This window comes from Apostichopus japonicus, chromosome 19 (genome assembly GCF_037975245.1).
Source record: "Apostichopus japonicus isolate 1M-3 chromosome 19, ASM3797524v1, whole genome shotgun sequence".
Classification (NCBI taxonomy): Eukaryota; Metazoa; Echinodermata; class Holothuroidea; order Aspidochirotida; family Stichopodidae; genus Apostichopus; species Apostichopus japonicus.
In genome coordinates, this window is record NC_092579.1 from 1,187,242 (window position 1) to 1,206,028 (window position 18,787).

Sequence of the window (18,787 nt, forward strand, 5' to 3'; positions counted from 1 at the left end):
AGTAGCAGGATCATCGACATTCGAGTAAATTTAACTCATATTATGGTCTTAATAATGGTGGTTTTGTTTATGCTCAACCGTCCAATTTCGGTTCAGGATAGTCCAACCATTCTGCTCGGGGACTTCCATCGGCAGCAACGCGTCTCGGCCATCGGGAACGTATTACAATTCTTCTGCAAGGGGCTCAATTGATAGGATAAAACACCAATATCTTCATCACCCTCAAAAACTATTTCCTCTTCTTCTTCCTCAAGAAGATAATTGTTGTCAAAGCTTTTGAATGTTCTGAGAGGTAAAGGCCCATTTCCTCGGAATCGGAAGATTCGGGAGATGACTTTTTCAGTTGATGAGGAGAGTGTGTTGTAGTTACTGTACCTGTACGTAGTAAACTGAATGACGCCGTAACAGTAAATATCGGGCAGTCGGCTTTGGCTGAAATGGTCCCTTTACTGACGTCATATGAACTGCAGGTTTTTTTCACAAGTGTCTGCTCGGGAGTTCTCTAGGGAATACTTCAACAGCGAATTTCTGGCTTTGGCAGCTGCATTTACGGGAAGTAGTGAATGCATGGTGTTGAAGTAATGTAGATAAATATTTCTAAGACATGAAAATCCACCATTTCATCCCCTCTTTAACTTCCAAGTTATGTCTCATACAAGAGTTGAATTTGATTAAACTCATGTGTTTTTGCACCATATTGACTGAAAAAAAGCTTGCTTTGCTTTTGGAAATGTCAAGAAGTAAAACCATAGTCAACCAGGAAGCTCATAGCCCATAGTTTTTATGTCTATGTTACTTCAGATTTAAGGCAATGAAGACTCGCCCCAAACCGCGTGCCGCCATCTGCAAAACTTAACTTTCTGTTGCTTGCAAGTGAAGTTTTGTTCGTGTCGCTTCAAAATGCTGACAGTAATGAAACGTGATACCGTGTTATCTTAAGCTGGACCTGAGATGTCCATTGCTGTATCGTGTATACACTGTGCCATGGGTATTGACCGCAGCTGTATGTACTGACTGTACACTAGTGTCTTATTACCGACGGTAGCAAGCTGTGTGTGTATTTTCTGGCATCGATGGTGGTGTCTAACACTTCTGTTACACCTCATTCGAAACTAGGTCAGATTACCGGCATTAGATGTTCTTTTTGCGCGAGTCTTCACACCCTTTAATTGCCATCATAGTTTGTTTTGGGTCAGCCAGAATGAAAGTTTGAAACAGTTAAGTGTAGTAAAACAGAAATGAAGTATTTTGTTTTTCCTTTAAAATGTAGAAGCCTGCATTATTCATTCTCTTCATCGTTATGTACCGTTGCTACACAACATTGCTAATCTGTCACTCACATGTAATATTGGTGTATTGCAATGTGAAATCAAGTGGTGAAACACACAGAATGGACAAGAGTGGACTAACTACACTGTAAGACAAGACTGGACTAACTACACTGTAAAACTCCTTGTCCCTTAAATCATTCTGAACCACAATATGGCTATGTTGATGAATAATCCAACCAGAGTTCATAAGTAATTTAGGCTGTTATCATATATATATCATATACCACAGGAAAATTTACACCAGAACCTGATGAAAGAAGCATGGAACTGGGAACACTTCGTGAACGTTGTGAAAGTGTCTTCATCTGAATTTATTGAAATCTATATTTCTTTTTAATTAAAGAAGACATCAATGTCGATATCAGTTATGATTGGCTCTGTGTACAGTGAATGTAATTGGGCAGTTTGTGGTGACCGTGGGTGTTACCAATGCATTTGCAGCCATGGTTTAAGTGCAATTTGTCATTTCTTTTACTTCTTATTTACAGCTCATAAACCGCTTCAGCAAAGGCAAGGATGTCCACAGAGATTGTCACAGTGCCCATTCTGTTCAAAGACCTTGGCTGGATCTCAGCTTTCTCGACAAAAAGAAATCAAGAACCATTTCAATTAAGAATTTTGACAAAAGGTGACCATATTTGACTATATAGCATATTTGGGGCCAATAGAGCATACCTTTGATACACTGTTCATTTCCATCACTTTACCTCCATTGATTCATTAATGTGAAATTTAATTTCTTATCAGTACAACTTTCATGTTTAATAAAAGCAAAATTGACAGTCTACTGTAAATGTGATGCCCATTTGGATGAATCTCAAATGATAGTTAAAGTAAATTTCACATGGCTTTACTCAGCTTAGTTTTTCATCAATATATCATCATGATACATTGTTGTTACACGATGCACATTACAAACATTGTACCATGGGTGATTCATTAAAATGTGTATATCTGATCATCAGCACAATCTTCCTTCTTGCAGAGCATAAATCCTTTCTACTTTAGCTGTTCTCTTGTTGTTATGTGACTGTTCATTGCCAATTTTCTAAATTATTTATCAAAGTTTACTTATTTTTCAACACACAATATTCACACAACACATTTTTCTTAGAGAGTTTTGTTTATTTTCCCTTCTTAATAGTGGAATCAATGTGCCACAGTGGAATAAGAAAAGAGACTTTAAAAAGAACTAAAAAAGAAAAAAAGGTTTAGCAAGTTCAACACCAATTGACTGTTATTAGTCACAACAAGTTCAACAAGATACTTACAAGTTTATACAATAGAAAGCAGTAGTGGCTCCTGCTGTATTTATCATTTAAGTCACAACAGGTTGAAACAAGTTTCATTGGAATTTGCTGTATTAACAGGGAGAAACCAAATCTGTCAATTCGATAAAACCAATAATAATTGATACCCTATTGTATGACACTTAGTTTGGCTCTTGTTTGTTAATCATAAGTGTCTGCATGTGTTATGTTGAGACTCTTGTCACTGAAGCTAATTATCACCAGTATAACTGTCTTCATTCTATAAATTGAATTATTATATTATATTGAATTGTATTGAATTATTGTAATGAAATGACCTAATCTTAATCTTCATTTTTCATTGGATCATTTTGATCTCTGGAGTTGTTTTTGCATTGTTGACTTCAATTATTCAACAAGGATTTTCCTAAAAATATATGACATTTGCATTCAGTGTTGTAGCCATAATTGACATAATTTTGCATGAAAAAATCACCTAATATACTGTCACACTTTGAAATTAATTATCTCATGCATTCTGTGTTGTATCTTTGACCTCCTATGCATAAAATAACCAAGCATATAGTGTCAAGCATTGGAATTCTTCATTTCATTCATTTTGTGCTGTAGCCACCATGTACTTCACTTAATGTTAAAGAAATAGCATACTGGTGCATTCTTCATTTCATGCATATGTATTGCAGCTATCTTTGATCACCTTCGCATGAAAGAAATCACCAAACCTACTGTGAAAGTCAATATTGAGAATGACTTAAAATATGATATAGATAGTCCCACCATTCAGATGTAATTTTTTTATTTAAATGCACACTGAAAGTGCTTTTATACTTGGTACAGTATGTTAAGGATCATGTATGCACTTTTAACAGTAGAGTTAACAATTGAAATGGAAATAACTGGCTGAAAAATTACGCTTTAAGCATTGTTGTCTAATCATTCCAAGTAGCTGGAGTACTACTCAGTGTAGCACACATACCCCACTACAGTAGGACTTCTATGGCCTGCACTGACAATCTCATGTTCAAAGACATTCACAATTTATGAAGGACAAAAGGCATTGTAGTCAAGCCTAAGTGGTCTTGTGGAGCCAGATTCGCTGATAAAACATTTTACCCTTAGGTTTGCAGGTTAAAGAAAGCAGCATGAAAGCTTGAAAATAAAAGATAAAATAAAAAAAAATTATATAAAAGACAGAAGGAAACAACTTAGGCTCATATTCCGCTATTTTGTAGTACCGGTACTATAAGATTTCAAGGCCAGAATTCTGCCTAAATTAAGCATTTCATAGTGATGGAATCCTCTGTTTCAGGTATTGTTTAAAGTGAACTGTCACAAATTGGTATTGTCCTATATGCATAATAGACCCATTCATTAATGGTTCATCCACCTGTCCTACTTTTGAATATATTTGTTAACTCACAATTTCATAGTGATGGAATCCTCTGTTTCAGGTATTGTTTAAAGTGAACTGTCACAAATTGGTATTGTCCTATATGCATAATAGACCCATTCATTAATGGTTCATCCACCTGTCCTACTTTTGAATATATTTGTTAACTCACAATTGAAATATTATGTAACATCTTGCCAGTCCAAACGCTTTGCATAAGTTTAATCCTCTTGGGATTACATAACACAAGTAAAACCCTTTGTGTAGGTTAATAAATGTGACAATTAAAAAAGCATGAAGTTTGTCTTCATTTGTGTTTGTGCTTTTGTAATCTTTTGTAGATTATTTAGGCAACCAGATGGAACAAGATGGAAAATGTAGTAATTCACTTTGCAGTACATTTCCCCATCCTTGTCTTTTTTCTACATTTAGACTGGAGAGGAATGTGTTTCTTCAAAGTTTCAAACACTCATTTGGAACAAATAATTTCAGCTTCATTGTTTGTTTTCCATGATTGAACCCTATACTATAGGAGAGGGGTGTTAAAACTGTCAAATTTACCTTGGCTATGTACCTAATGAATTGTTATGTATCATCCTCCCTTTTCAGTGGCTGACCTGTCCATTCAGGTCAAGGTAGTAGCAGTCCTGGATATTTCACTTATACCATTTGTAAACTAAATGAACCTACTCCAAAACATCTTCCTCTTTCTCTTAATCGCTGCCCTTACACATCCTTCACCCCTGGTATGCAGTGAATCAATGTATCTGTCTTGCAAAAAGGGGGAGGTACAAAGCCTGCCCAATCATTAACAGTGTTCAATGTTTCATTTACTTATGTTACCCAACTCCAAAACACCATCCCCTGTTTCTTCAATCTGTACCCTTACCCATTCTCCATCTCGTGCTATGCAGACCCAATGCAACTCAAATTGAGAGCTACCTCCCGTATTAATTGCATAGTTTTGTTACTGTAATTCACAACTGAAATAGACCCTGAAAATGTTGATGCAATATCTGATGACAATAAATATACTGGTTAACATACACCCCACTTTTTGGACAGTGAAGCCTTTCCTCTTGTTTTAATGCATCTAGGCGGAGGGGGTTTTGGCCCTACTTTTTTTCTATGACCTGTACATTGTCATAAAAGTAAGTATTCCTAAAGCATTAACTAACAAGTTTGCCTATATATAATGTTTCACCAATCAAAATCATTTTCCACTTTGTGTCCACCCCCGCCCCCTACATCCCCGGCATGCACTGAAGCAATCCAAAATGACATTGGGAGCTGCCTCCTTTATTGATTGCATAATTTTGTTTCTTTCACACCAGATATAGACCTTCAAAACGTAAGTGCTAAATCTGATAACACTAAATATATGTGGAGATTAATATACACCCCTTTTTTGGTGGGGGTGGGCTGTGAATCATTTCCATTTGTCTTTTATGCAACTGAGGGGAAGTGGGTGTCCTGCCTTTCCTTTCGTCTATGGGTTACCTGCACAAAGTTAGTATTCCAGGATAATATAACACATAACTTTGCCTATATATGATTTTACACCACTCCAAAACATTTTATCCTTTGTGTCCAGGGCCCACCCTTACCCATCCTCTCCCCCTAGCATGCAGTGAACCAAAGCAAAAACACATTGGGGCTTCTTCCCTAGATAATTGCATAATTTTGTTTCCTTCACACCAGATAAAGACCAGCCTACAACATTAATGCCATAACTGCAAATGCTAAATGTATGTAGATGTTAACATACACCCCAGTTTTGGGGGCTGTGAATTATTGTTCTTTATTTTTTTCATGCTGTTAATGGGAGGGGGTGCTGGCCTTCCTTTTGTTTATTTGTAACCTGACATGACATCAAAGTTAGTATTGTAGGATATCTCACTACAATAACTTTGCCTATATGTAATGTTACACAACTTTGATACATTTTCTCCCTTGTGTCCAGCCCCACCCTAACCTCCACTCCTCCAACCATTCCGTGCAGTGAAGCAATGCAAAATACTATTGGGAGCTGCCTCCCTTATCTATTGCATTTCTTTCCTTTACACCAGATATATACCTTTAAAACATTAATGCCATATCTGTTAACACTATATATATATATATATATCTGTAGAGGTTAACATACACCCCATTTGTAAGGACAGTGAATAATTTCCCATTGTTTTGCATGCAGTTAATGTGACATGGTGTCCTACCCTACCTATTGTCTATGGGTAACCTGTACATTGCATCAAAGTTAGTATTCCAGGAAATTTCACTACAATAGCTTTGCCTATACTGTACTGTTTTAACACTCCACTTGCCCCTTTGTGTCCAGTCACCACCCTTACTCCCAACCCCCCCCCCACCCGCCCCAACCACCACTGCCATATAGAAGCACATTGGGAGCTGCCACCTATATCGATTGCATAATTATGTTTCTTTACACCAGATTTAAACCTTACAAACATAAGTGCGATATCTGATAACACTATATGTATATATATAGAGGTTAACATACACCCCATTTTTGTTGGGGGGGGGGGTAGGAGCTGTGAATCATTTCCCTTTGTTTTTCATGGAAGTAAGGGCATAGGCGTAGGAGGCGGGGGGGCTGGGGGGGCTGCAGCCCCCCCAACCATTTTTTTTGGTGAAAATTCGGGCAATATGCTTAGAATTTTTCGGGCACCTACTGGAAGAATAATAATTTGCAATGTGTTTTTCATTTTTTTTTGGTGAAAATTCGGCAATATGCTGAGAATTATTCGGGCATCTACTGAAAGAATAATAATTTGCAATGTGTTTTTCAATATTTCGGTGAAAATTCGGGCAATATGCTGAGAATTTTTGTCGGGCACCTACTGAAAGAATAATAATTTGCAATGTGTTATTCAATATTCTGGTGAAAATTCGGGCAATATGCTGAGAATTATTCGGGCATCTACTGAAAGAATAATAATTTGCAATGTGTTTTTCAATATTTTGGTGAAAATTCGAGAATAAGAATTTTTTCGGGCACCTACTGAAAGAATAATAATTTGCATTTTTTGCACAATTTTTTTTGGTGAAAATTTGGGCAATATGCTGAGAACTTTGCGTGCACCTACCAGTGGCGGAGCGTCCATACAGTCAGAGGGGGCGGATGCCCCCCCCCCTGACGGACTCAAATGGACTGCTGGCGCCCTTTCAGCTTTTTACCACTTTTTACTTATTCGCGATTATTGACTTTTTTATTGCGCTCTCAAATACCTATTGACATTTGTCACATTTTGTTGGTGCAATTTTCTGACAAATGGCGATGACACCTATTTATTCTTCGTTTATCTGCAAATTAGCAAGGCCCGGAAAGGGTCATTTCCGGCGATCTAGGGAGTAACTTTACTCAAAAAATTTCTGTACGCTCCGCGCCAACCTGTGGTGGCGCTCCGCTTAGATAGTGTCAAAAGCGCCCCTACAGACCATTCTCTCCCCCCCCCTGACCAATACCCCCTAGCTCCGCCACTGGCACCTAGTGAAAATGATGAAGAAATTGCAATGTGTTTTTCAATGGTTAAACTTATATTATTATTATTATCATTATTGTTGTAACGACTTCCCCAATAATTCTAACCAATATGGAAGGGTAATAACACGGAAAATGATTTTATGTTATTGGCAGGTGATTTAATAACTGATGGATGCCTATATGATATGCACATTAACATGTGGAACGCGCGCGGAGCGCGCGAAAAAATTTTGGTTGTATTTTTCGGGCAAGTCGTTACAGCCCCCCCAAATCAAATGAGGCTCCTACGCCTATGAGTAAGGGGAGGCGGTGTGGTACCCTTCCCATGGACGTCGCTAGAGGGGGGTGTGGGGATGTCTCACCCCAATCTTGGTAAACTGACGATAGTTGTAAAATATGAGTGCGACAGTCGGAATTTCCTACTGTCGCACTCTAATTTTTCCGACTGTCGCACTCTAATTTTCATACATTCTTGTAATTTTGAGTGACCTAAATTTCCAGTCAAAATTGACCTTTAATCAGTCATATTTACCACGTTTTCCTTGTCACGTTGAAAAATTGTGTCTCGCGATCCTTATACTCCACCATACAAAAAAAATGCCTAATAGAACCACTGTGCAACGTAAGCATATATAAAACTCAAGCTAATCTACGGAAGCTTAAAAGTGCCATCAACATAAGAAAAACTTTGCCCCATAAGGCGAAATTTTCAGTAAATTGTTTAGATAACAAGATAAAATCTGATCAAAAGACAGAAAAATGTTGGATTGCTCAGTTGCTTTAACCATGGAGGTAAAAACAGACTGAGCAATTGAACAATTATATGAAAAATGTTTAATTGACAACTTATCATATCTCGTGAATTGGACATTTTGCTGCAAAATGTTCAATTGTTCACTTCATTCCATCTGAGCAATTGAAAATATTTTTGCAAAATTGTTAATTGACAACTTATCGTATCTCGTCAACTCAACCTTTTTCTGCAAAATGTTGAATTGTTCACTTCCAAACGCTCAGTTGGAATGAAGTGAACATTTGATTTGTGAACACTTGATGTGAGTGATAAATAGCCCCAACCCCCCTCCCCCTAAGAAAAAAATATTAAGCGCGCTAGGAAAAAGCACTGCATTTTCCCCCCTTTATTACGTTAACATAGCTTTTGTACTTAGTAGTTTATGTAGCCTATCAAGCAGATAACATACACTCAGTTGCTTACTTGCTTAAAGACCAAATATGGAGGCAATTTTTTTTTTGGAGATTTTCCATTAATTTAGGAGTTTACATACCCATAATCAACATGTGTAAAAAATAATCTTCGAAAACCTACTATAACCCATCAAAAACGACCACGAAAATGGACATTTTGGGTAGTCACGTGACATGAACCTCTGGAATGTCTGAAAACAGAGATTGACCCAAAGGAGCCTCTGGTCACCGTGTGACGTCAAAGTTTGTATACCGCGAAAATCAAACGCTGATATAGGCACTGTTTGTACACAGATAGCGAACAACTGTACTGTTTTTGACTTCCAATTTCGAGCGTTTGAAAAGCTGTTAGCTTAAAACAAGAACACATGAAGGTTAATAACAAGTTTTAAGACAATTATAAGCAGAAATTTTAGTGAAATTGCTTATTTTATTAGCAAAATTTCCACTCAAATGGAGGCATCTTTTACATAGCGTAGCGTCAATACGTCCGTACGGTACAATATACTTACATAGTACTTACTCGTTTTAATATCCAAAAGTATACAAACACAGAAAAAGTATCCTGTCAATAAACAAATTTAGCAGTGAATATCCTAATCCACGTTTCTTGTTCAATCCTGGGCAAAAAACTACCGTGAGTCTGTGTAATTCCATAGAGTTAGGTCTAGTTGAAACAGGCCTTGACCAGTACTAACATCCCAAAATCACAAGACAGTCACTAACGAAATAAAATGTCCGATCGCTACATACTACCGTTTTTATTCAACTCCTTGGACCATGCAGATGTCGGAATAAACAGAACGGACAATATTACACATGTACCACGAACTCACGATACTGGAATACAACAAATGAAATAGATAAATCCTAACATGGCTATTTACACATGCTGTGAGCCAACGCCGGCGAGAGTTGTAACTAACTACCGTACATGTACTAACAATGCTATACCCTTGGCACGGTATATATATATACGGTCATCTCTTACAGTAAATATATTACTGTCAATTGCGTGATATAATGTTACATGTAAGGACGTCCAGGGCGTGTTTACGGTCAATTTCACGTTAGCTATGTCCGACCATGGTCCGACACAGCTATCGACAGTATATAATTTTCACAGAATGAGACATTTGCATACACAGAAGCAGGGTCATGCATGTGGACTCATGGGCATGAGATACTCCGGGTGCTGAAAAATCTTTCCGCGTGGATCTCAAAAAAATGATCCAAAGTCTGCGGCGTTTTACGTCGGTTCTTTTACTCGGAAATCTAAAAAAGCTGATGCTTTTGTTGGATGAGGTATAACTGCAACCTCCAACAACACAGAATTGTGACATTTTGAGGAAAAAGGAGTAATATCGTTGATGTTTTTGGCAGCTCAAGTATACGACTTTACACACTAAAAGTATAGTTGTGAGTGAGGTATACAAACGTTGACGTCACATGGTCACCTGATGTCTTAGGAATGTTTCAGGAATGTCTGAAATAGAAGCTGACTTTTCGTCCCATTTTTCACTTATTTAACGTCCGAAATTGGTAAAGTTAATTACAGCAATGTAATTGGAGTCAGTTAAGGATTACATACATGAAAAATGGTGGGATTTTATGTTCATCGAAAAGTCTCCATAGTTGGTCTTTAACCAGAGTGATTATGTTTGTGAAGTGAGGGCCAGTGGTACAAATGTACCGAAAAAAGATCGGAACAAAAGTGCAGTCGTGAAAGATAGGTACGGTGTCTGACTGTAACTGACCGTATCGTTGGCGAGTAGTGCGGGGGGGGGGGGGGGGTGGGGGTACAAGGCAGCAGTCGGAATTTTCTGGCTCCAACACCCATCCAGTTGGAATTTCAGCCAGTACACCCCCCTCCCCCAATTATCAGGCCTTAGCTACGTCCCTGACCCTTCCTTTCGTCTTTGGTAATCGGTACATTAATGTCATAGTTAGTATTCCTGGATATTTCACCAATAACTGTGCCACTTTATAGTTTTACTCCACTCCCCTGTGTGTCCATCACCATCCACCGCCTCACACACACCTCCCCCCCCCCCCACTCACCTTCCACTTCCCCCGCCTGGCACGCACCTTCCACCGCCTCACACATATCTTCCATCCCTTCCCACATACCTCTCCCTGCCTCATCTTCTCCCCTCGCACTCAGCTTTACCCCCTCCCACTCACCCTCCCCCTGCCTCAGCTTCCACCGCCTCGCAAGCACCTTCCATCCCCTAGCACACACCTCCCCCCTCGCACTCACCTTCCAACGCCTCGCACACACCTCTCACCACCTCGCACACATCTTCATCCCCCACTCACCTCCCCCTGCCCCACCTCCCCCCTAGCACTCACCTGCACCCCCTCCCACTCACCTTCCCCTTGCCTCACCTTCCAACGCCTCGCATGCACCTTCCATCCCCTCGCACACACCTTTCACCCCCTCCCATCCACCTTCCCCCCTAGCACTCACCTTCACCCCCTCCCACTCACCTTCACCCCCTCCCACTCACCTTCCCCTTGCCTCACCTTCCAACGCCTCGCACGCACCTTCCATCCCCTCGCACACACCTTTCACCCCCTCCCACTCACCTCCCCCTGTCTCACCTTCCCCCCTCGCACACACCTTTCACCCCCTGCCCCACTCACCTCCCCCTGCCCCACTTTCCACCGCCTCGCACGCACCTCCCCCCCCCCCTTGGCATGCCGTGAACCAATGCAAAACATATTTGGAGCATCCTCCCTTATCGATTGCATAATTTTGTTACTGAAGATATATACCATGATAGCATTGGTGCCATATATAATAACACTAAATGTATGGTGGTAAACAAACACCCCGAAAATGGGATATGAAAAGCGCTCTGGGTATATGTTAACCGAAATGGATATACCGTTCCCTTATGGGCTATAGAATACCCCCTAAATAGTTTTGCCATCATATACCCCCTTGTTTGTGACAAGTGGTATACAAGGTACAACATGACACCCCTACCATGGTGTTTGGTCACATGTCCAAAAAGCAACCTATACCCCACTTAGAAGGGTGTCAACATATGCCCCAATCCAGTGCTATATATATATATATATATATATATACATACATATATATATATAAATATATATATATATATGTACAGAACTAGTATTGTTTGATACAGGTGACAAACACCTACAGTGGAATGGGACCTTCCTTACCGGTTTCAAATCTCTGGACATACAATCAGTGTCCATAGCCTAGTGGTTAGGGCATCAGCATATAAAGCCGGAGGCCTGGTTTCACTGTTCTGGATTTTACAACTCACTACGAATTCAATTATATATATCATATATATATATATATATATATATGTATATATATATATATATATATATATATATATATATATATATATATATATATATATATATATATATATATATATATATATATATATATATATATATATATATATATATATATATATATATATATATATATATATATATATATTGTAAATAAATAAAGAACAACACACCAGAAAAATTTCACTTTACGACCGTTTTCGTCCTTTTGTTCATGAGTGGTCATCATGGAGATTCGAGACTATTCAGACCAATGATATATTTTTCACACATGTAATTTTTTTTTCGACACCCAAATTTCCAGTGGGAGGGCAACAAGCTTTCATGGGGGGGCTGTCCTCCCTCCCACGCCCCCCCTTGGCTAAGCCACTGAGCAAGTGGTATGACAGATATATAATAAATAAAGAACAACACACCAGAAAAATTTCACTTCACGACCGGTTTCTCTGTACAAGTCTGATGTTATGATTGTACAGAGAAACCGGTCGTGAAGTGTCGTTAAGTTGCAGCCAGTCGACATTCATACAATTATCTCTGCTTTGGTCTTTTATTTGTAGAACAGGTTTTCGTCCGTCTCGTAACTAGATTTAACATCACAGTATATAAATAATCCAAAGCTTGTTATGATGATGGCATCGTGTTCATAGTATTAGTTTACAAACTGTATAGAGGTAAACAGAAGTACAATTTTCTAAAGTTTGGAGGAGGCAGCTTAAAGTTTCCACTCCAGACCACCCTCATGTAATATGGTATGATAATAATATATCAACTCTTTTTTTGCCCCCGGCAGAACATTTCCTGGATGAGAGCGGAAAAGTTCGTCTCCACCCAGAAGGTTACATGCCTTTCTCTACCGGACGCCGTGTCTGCATCGGTGAATCTGTTGCCAAGGCTGAGCTCTTTCTTCTCTTTGCCTGGTTATTCCAGCATTACAAGTTCAGCAAACCTATCGGGCAGGAAGAGAAAGATTTTTCAGAAGGAGATCCCCAGGCTGCAGTGAATATGCTGAAGGATATAGAAGTGGTTGTAGAGAAACGCTTTTAATTGCATGACAGCAGCAAATGTTTGTGGCTGCTATTTTGGAAATGGAAAGTCTATATTATGATGTGGAGAACTGCCTGAATTGTACTTAAATACTGAAATATATTTGAAGAACAGTAAATCATATTTTAAAGCTATATTAATAAGAAAATTAATTGTGGGACATTGCATCGATTTGATTAATTTGAAAACATTTAAGAGACTCTTCATTTTGTTTTGTGTTTATTAAATAATTACCTCTCTGTTTTGAACTTTATATAAACATTTATATTTCGGGTGAAGGGAATTTAATATTACAATGATATATTAAAAAATTGTAGAAAGAAACTGAATACAAAGAAAAGGACCAAATGCACAACCATAGCTGATGCAGCAGTGACAGTACAGGTGCAAATCCATAGTTAGATCAAAGGAGGGGCTCCCAAAGAGGATCCAGGGGGCCTCAGCCACCTCACTTGACAGTTTTGTACAAAAGCATAGCCCAATATAATTTTAGTCCAAGCAAGGTACATAGTGAAAATACTTAGCACCCATCGAGTGTGTACATTACTATTTTTTGATTGATCTTTTTCTTTATGCACCACTATTAAGTATTAATTTCAGTATCTGCCAATTCTTCTTAATACATCTCTCGGGACCCCATGGCCACTTCCCAAAATTCTGGAACCTCAGCTGTAACAGAGGGGAACTGTGTTGATAAAATTGCTAAGTACAATTTGACCATCTGATGATGATTTTCATCAATAGTATTAGATCAAGTCTTAGTATATGTTATGTTGTACCACTCACATATGGATTGCTCTCTGGGAATCAGGAAAATGCCGTTGAAACAATTTGGGCCTTATATTTGAACTGCTTAAAGTTTTGATATTTTTATATTGATTTCCTTCATAATTATGCATTTCCAACTTTAATATGGCAAAATTATATGACATTATTTTGTTTTCACTTTATAAATTAAATGACAAATGTTGTATTTCTACTACAGACATGTTAGAGGTCATATGAATTTGATTAATACTCCTAATAAACAAGTTTAATATCAGCTGTTTAGTTCTTTAATGAATAGTGGTGTCCCACATATGAAGTCCAGTGAAGCTTGCTTCACTGGACCTTAAACCAGTTATGGTTATGGTACTTAATTTCATCATACCTCCTATAGTCAGGTCGATATATGGAAAATACCCCCTCAACCCCCAGAAAATTGCTACAAAAGGTTTCTGGAACTCCTGGGAGCAGGAATGGCAGTGAAAATTACATGCTCCACTCATTATTCTCTGAACACCTACAGAATAGATATCTATGGTATCTGTTGGTATTCATCAGAGAAAATCCTTGGATAGGGTCTCAAATGAGCTTCTGTTGGCTTGCAAGTTGTAGTAGTCAGGTCAAAATGCAGTTTAACCCCCCAAAAATTGCTACAAAAGGTTTCTCAACTTTTCTGGTAGGGTTTAGTGTACTTTATAACATACTAAAAGTTTACCAAAGTAGGACCCCGGAAAAGTGTTTTTATTTCAAAATGGCGTCCAAGATGGCCGCCGAAACCTCTTAATGATCATAACTATGTAACTATTAACTCAAATTTGATGATCTTGGTGTCTATCCCTATGTTTTTGGGGGCAAAGAACACATTACGACCATTAAAAATGAAAGTGGGCCATTATCTAACAGGTTGAGGGGGAATTTTCCATATATTGACCTGAAGAATGTGTCGAATTGGATCCAGGTAGTCTTTGAGGACCTGCCGAGATATCTTGACTGTGAAAAGAGGATCGATATTCTGTGGGAAGTCTCCCTCGGCTTCAAAGAGGCAACACCGAATTGGCAGGTGATGATACATATCTTACATCAGGGGAGCCAGCACCCTGGGCAGTCGTCAGTTAAATTCTTGCCTATGATCAATATGTATTCTGGAGACAAATCGTGCATTGTGTCTACAATAGACTTTGTTTGCAACCTTGCCATGAAGCACAACCTTCCCACCATTGTAACTTTTGACAAGCCCTTGTATTGGAAGGCTGCCGAAATCCTCATTGATGCGCACAAAGTAGTCACCTAAAAGGCATTGTTCTGATGTTGGGGTGTTTCCATACACTTATGAACGTGATGGGGGCCATAGGAACTCTCATGCAAGGGACCGGTCTCAAAAACATACTTGAGACTATTGAGAAAATGCAGTTGTGCACATGATGACAGGGAAAGCTGTCCAGAGGGCTTTGTGGGGCCATCTTCTTGTTGACAAGTCCCTACATAGCCAGCTTATAACGGAAATGGCCAGAGACGATCCCGAGATTAACACTGTTGGATCAAGCCGAAGAATTGTACTCCTCCCTTCTTAGCGGAGAGACGACGCTAGGAGATGCTGCTTGTTCTGAGGTTTTGATCCAACTCGAGACAGTAATGGAGAAGAAGAAATCTGAACTTGCTCAGACCTCAAAGACCATCGAGTTGTGGCTGAATTATCAGCGTATGGTTGGCATGGTAAGAATGTTGATCAAGGCGGATCATACTGGGTCTTGGATGATGCATTTGCAGGCAGTGTCCAATTGCCTAACTGTCTTTTCTGCAGCTGGGCGCTTCAATTACCTGCGATCTGCTCATTACTACCTGCAGCAAATGAGCAACTTTGTGGAAAAGCACCCAGACGTTTATCGAAAGTTCCTTGATGGTTTTTCACGTTGTTCATAGGAGCAATCAGTGCTGGGCAGGGCTTAGTAGTGATCTTGTCATTGAACAAACGTTGATGAGGTCTCTAAAGAGCACTGGTGGTCTAACTCGCGGCAGTGGGATGACCGAGGACATGCGAAACCTTTGGACCTTATCTGCACCTGTAACATCCGAGTACAACATTAGGATGCAGGATTTCACAAAACTTACCTATACTACAAGTCCGCAACACACAGACTCAACTGAGGCGCGCATCAAAAGAGATGCATCTGATCTCGAGAAAATTCGAATAAAGCTTGCAGCCTGCTCACCCTTAACATCTGATCCTACTTTGGGAAACATTATCAACGGGATAGTGGTTGGGCCAAATGTGAATGTACATGACTTTGAATCGGTTGGGAACAAGATCATTGAAGATATAATCGGAAAGTCTGCATTTACTTACAAATTCAAGCGGAAAGACAGAGCCCAAACACTTGGGAATATCTCTGCTGTGAAGATTGCTCCTGATCGTACCATTGATCCTGCCCTTCTGTTCCAACGTTTCCTTCTGGTGTCAAGGTCAGGAGATCTTCCCTTGAAGAGGTTTTGACGTATGAATTAAGCCCCTACCCTCCAGCCCTCTTGTTGCACCCTATTGTTAGTTTCACTGCAGAAACAGAGTTTCAGGCAAAAAGGAGGACTTTTTTTTTCTCGTGACAAAAACAAGGCAGACATGATTGCTCTCATCAGCACATCACTAACTAAAAGGGGATGCCATGTCATTTAGTCACCAGGGGATGCAGACGTTGATATCGTTAAGGCAACTGTTGAACGATCCCGTCATTGCACCACAACGTTGGTCGGTGAGGATACAGATTTGCTGATCTTGCTTCTTCATTACTCCAGAACAGTCAATGAGATCATCTATTTCCGTTCTGACGCAAACAAGCAGTCAAAAGAACACAGAGTGCAGGCGCGTATCCAGGGAGGTGTTGGGGGCGCGCCCCCCGGGTAAGAAAAAAAGGAGAGAAAAAAAAGAGAAGAAAAAAGGGGAAAAAGAGGGGGGAAAGAGGAGGAAGGAAAGGAAGGAAGGGAAAAGAAAAAGAAGAAAGAGAGAAAAAGGAGAAAAGCAGGGAGTAAAAGAAAAACGCCAAGACACCGGGAAGAGAACGAGGAACAGTGACATCATCACAGCGCTGATCCCTATTATATACACATGGCCGGGTAGCCAGTGACGGATCGAGGATTTCCGAAGGGGCGTGCGCCTCACCCTACCCTTAAACCGACAACTCCATTTTTGACGTTTCCATTTTTCCTCTCTCACTAATGTATATATATATATATATATATATATATATATATATATATATATATATATATACTATATATGGTCTATCATAACGCGTTTGTGTATGTGGACGCCTTAAACAATTGTGCTATGAAACCAACTGTGGCATGTCTCGACTGAGTCGTCAGCCGGGGAACATGACGCATTTCGGGAAGGGGCAACCGCCCCCCCCCCCCCCGAGCATATTTTTTTTATGATATCGCTAGTAATTTCAAAATAGAAACTGCTTAGATGAGACTTACAAGGAATGGGAAATGTAATTACCAGCGATCTGGGAGGCATTTTTGGCCAAAATTTTCTTGTACGCTTCGCGCCAACTCGTGGTGGCGCTACGATTAGATGGTTTGCCTACAGGCTTCGCTCCTCCCTTGGCGCGAATGTTCGAATTTGTAAAGCAAACAGCAGATATCACATCATATCAGTGAGCATGAAAATGGCGGTTCCAGGATGAACAACCTCAAAACGATGTGTGTAGTCATAGGAACCCAATTTGATTTTGGGGGCTGTAACGACTTGCCCGAAAAATATCACCTAAGTTTTTCGCGCGCTCAGCGCGCGTTCAACATGTTAGTGTCAATGTCATATAAGCAAGCATCGGTTATTACATCGCATGCCATCGTGTACCGTACGGTCCGTCAAAATTGCGCAGTATACCGCGGGATGCTAATGTAACAACGAAATGAGAAAAAGCATGGTGGTCCAATTATGTCAAATTTCTTTTACATTAGTAATGGCGAATCAGTCGGCCAAGCCATGAGGTCGAATATGATTTGTGATTGGTGACAATCTTCAAAAAGGTTATGGATGGAAAAAAAACTATTGGGAAATACTTGGTTCTCAGGCAAAAGTGTACAACTGGTTGGTCATTTTCAAGCCTGAGAAGTGCCATTTCCGGTGATCTGGGGGTATCAAAACCAGAAATTTTCTTGTACGCCGCGCTCCAACCCATGGTGGCGCTCCGCTTAGATAGTAATTCGCGCCCCCGGGTTAGAAAATCCTGGATACGCCCCTGGAGTGTATAACATTAATCTGTTGAAAGAAATTTTAGGAGACGATGTGTGCAATCAGTTGATCTTTATGCATGCCTACTCAGGATGTGTTTCTACTTCAAGGATTTTCGACATCGGAAAAAAAGTCAGCCTTCCAGAAATTAGTGACATCTGATCCTGTCATGAAGTTCTGTGCTAGTGCATGCATTCTTCAAAACAAATCTCAATAGGTCATATCAGATCTTGGCGAAGACCTGATGGTTGATCTCTTTGGTGGCAAGTCTACCGATACGCTATCATCACTGCGCCATATCATTTTCACCAAAAAAGTGGCAACTGCTCAAGCATTTGTCACTTCTGAACGGATTCCCCCAACATCACCTGCAACATGATTCCATAGCCTACGTGTGTACTTTCAAAGTATGGTATGGATGGGGATGGCATATGAAATGAACCCAACTGAATGGGGATGGAAACAGGAAAATGATCAGTTAATTCCAATTATGACCCAAAACAATGCTACGCCTGACAATCTCTTGAAAATTATCCATTGCAACTGTTCGAGGGATGCAAATCCTCTCGATGTAGCTGCATACGCTATGGACTCCCGTGCACTGATGCATGTGGCCCTTGCCAACCTGAAAACTGTGACAATCCTAACAACACTCAGGAGGTCGATACTGAGGAGGAGGAGGATGACACTCAAAACTGAACG

General features: G+C 39.8%; 2 protein-coding genes across 11 annotated transcripts in view; one reads left to right on the top strand and one right to left on the bottom strand.

The window, feature by feature from the left end:
* Window positions 1-18,787, bottom strand: part of LOC139960153 (alpha-L-fucosidase-like) — a 111,765-nt gene that overhangs the window by 68,717 nt on the left and 24,261 nt on the right. The gene's annotated exons all lie outside the window — the stretch shown is intronic.
* LOC139960151 (steroid 17-alpha-hydroxylase/17,20 lyase-like) overlaps window positions 1-18,787 on the top strand; it is a 50,546-nt gene that overhangs the window by 29,107 nt on the left and 2,652 nt on the right. For 7 of the 10 annotated variants that reach the window (XR_011790407.1, XR_011790408.1, XR_011790405.1 and 4 more), the window contains one exon: window positions 1,820-4,182. The exons of 1 other annotated variant lie outside the window; for it this stretch is intronic. Coding sequence is in view for 1 of the 9 variants with exons in the window: in XM_071958303.1 (XP_071814404.1) it covers window positions 12,836-13,089 (254 nt within the window). In the remaining 8 variants the exon portion in view is untranslated. Of the gene's footprint in view, window positions 1-1,819; window positions 4,183-12,835; window positions 14,132-18,787 lie in introns of those variants that run through there. 2 more of the 10 variants (XR_011790406.1, XM_071958303.1) reach the window with 2 other exon arrangements.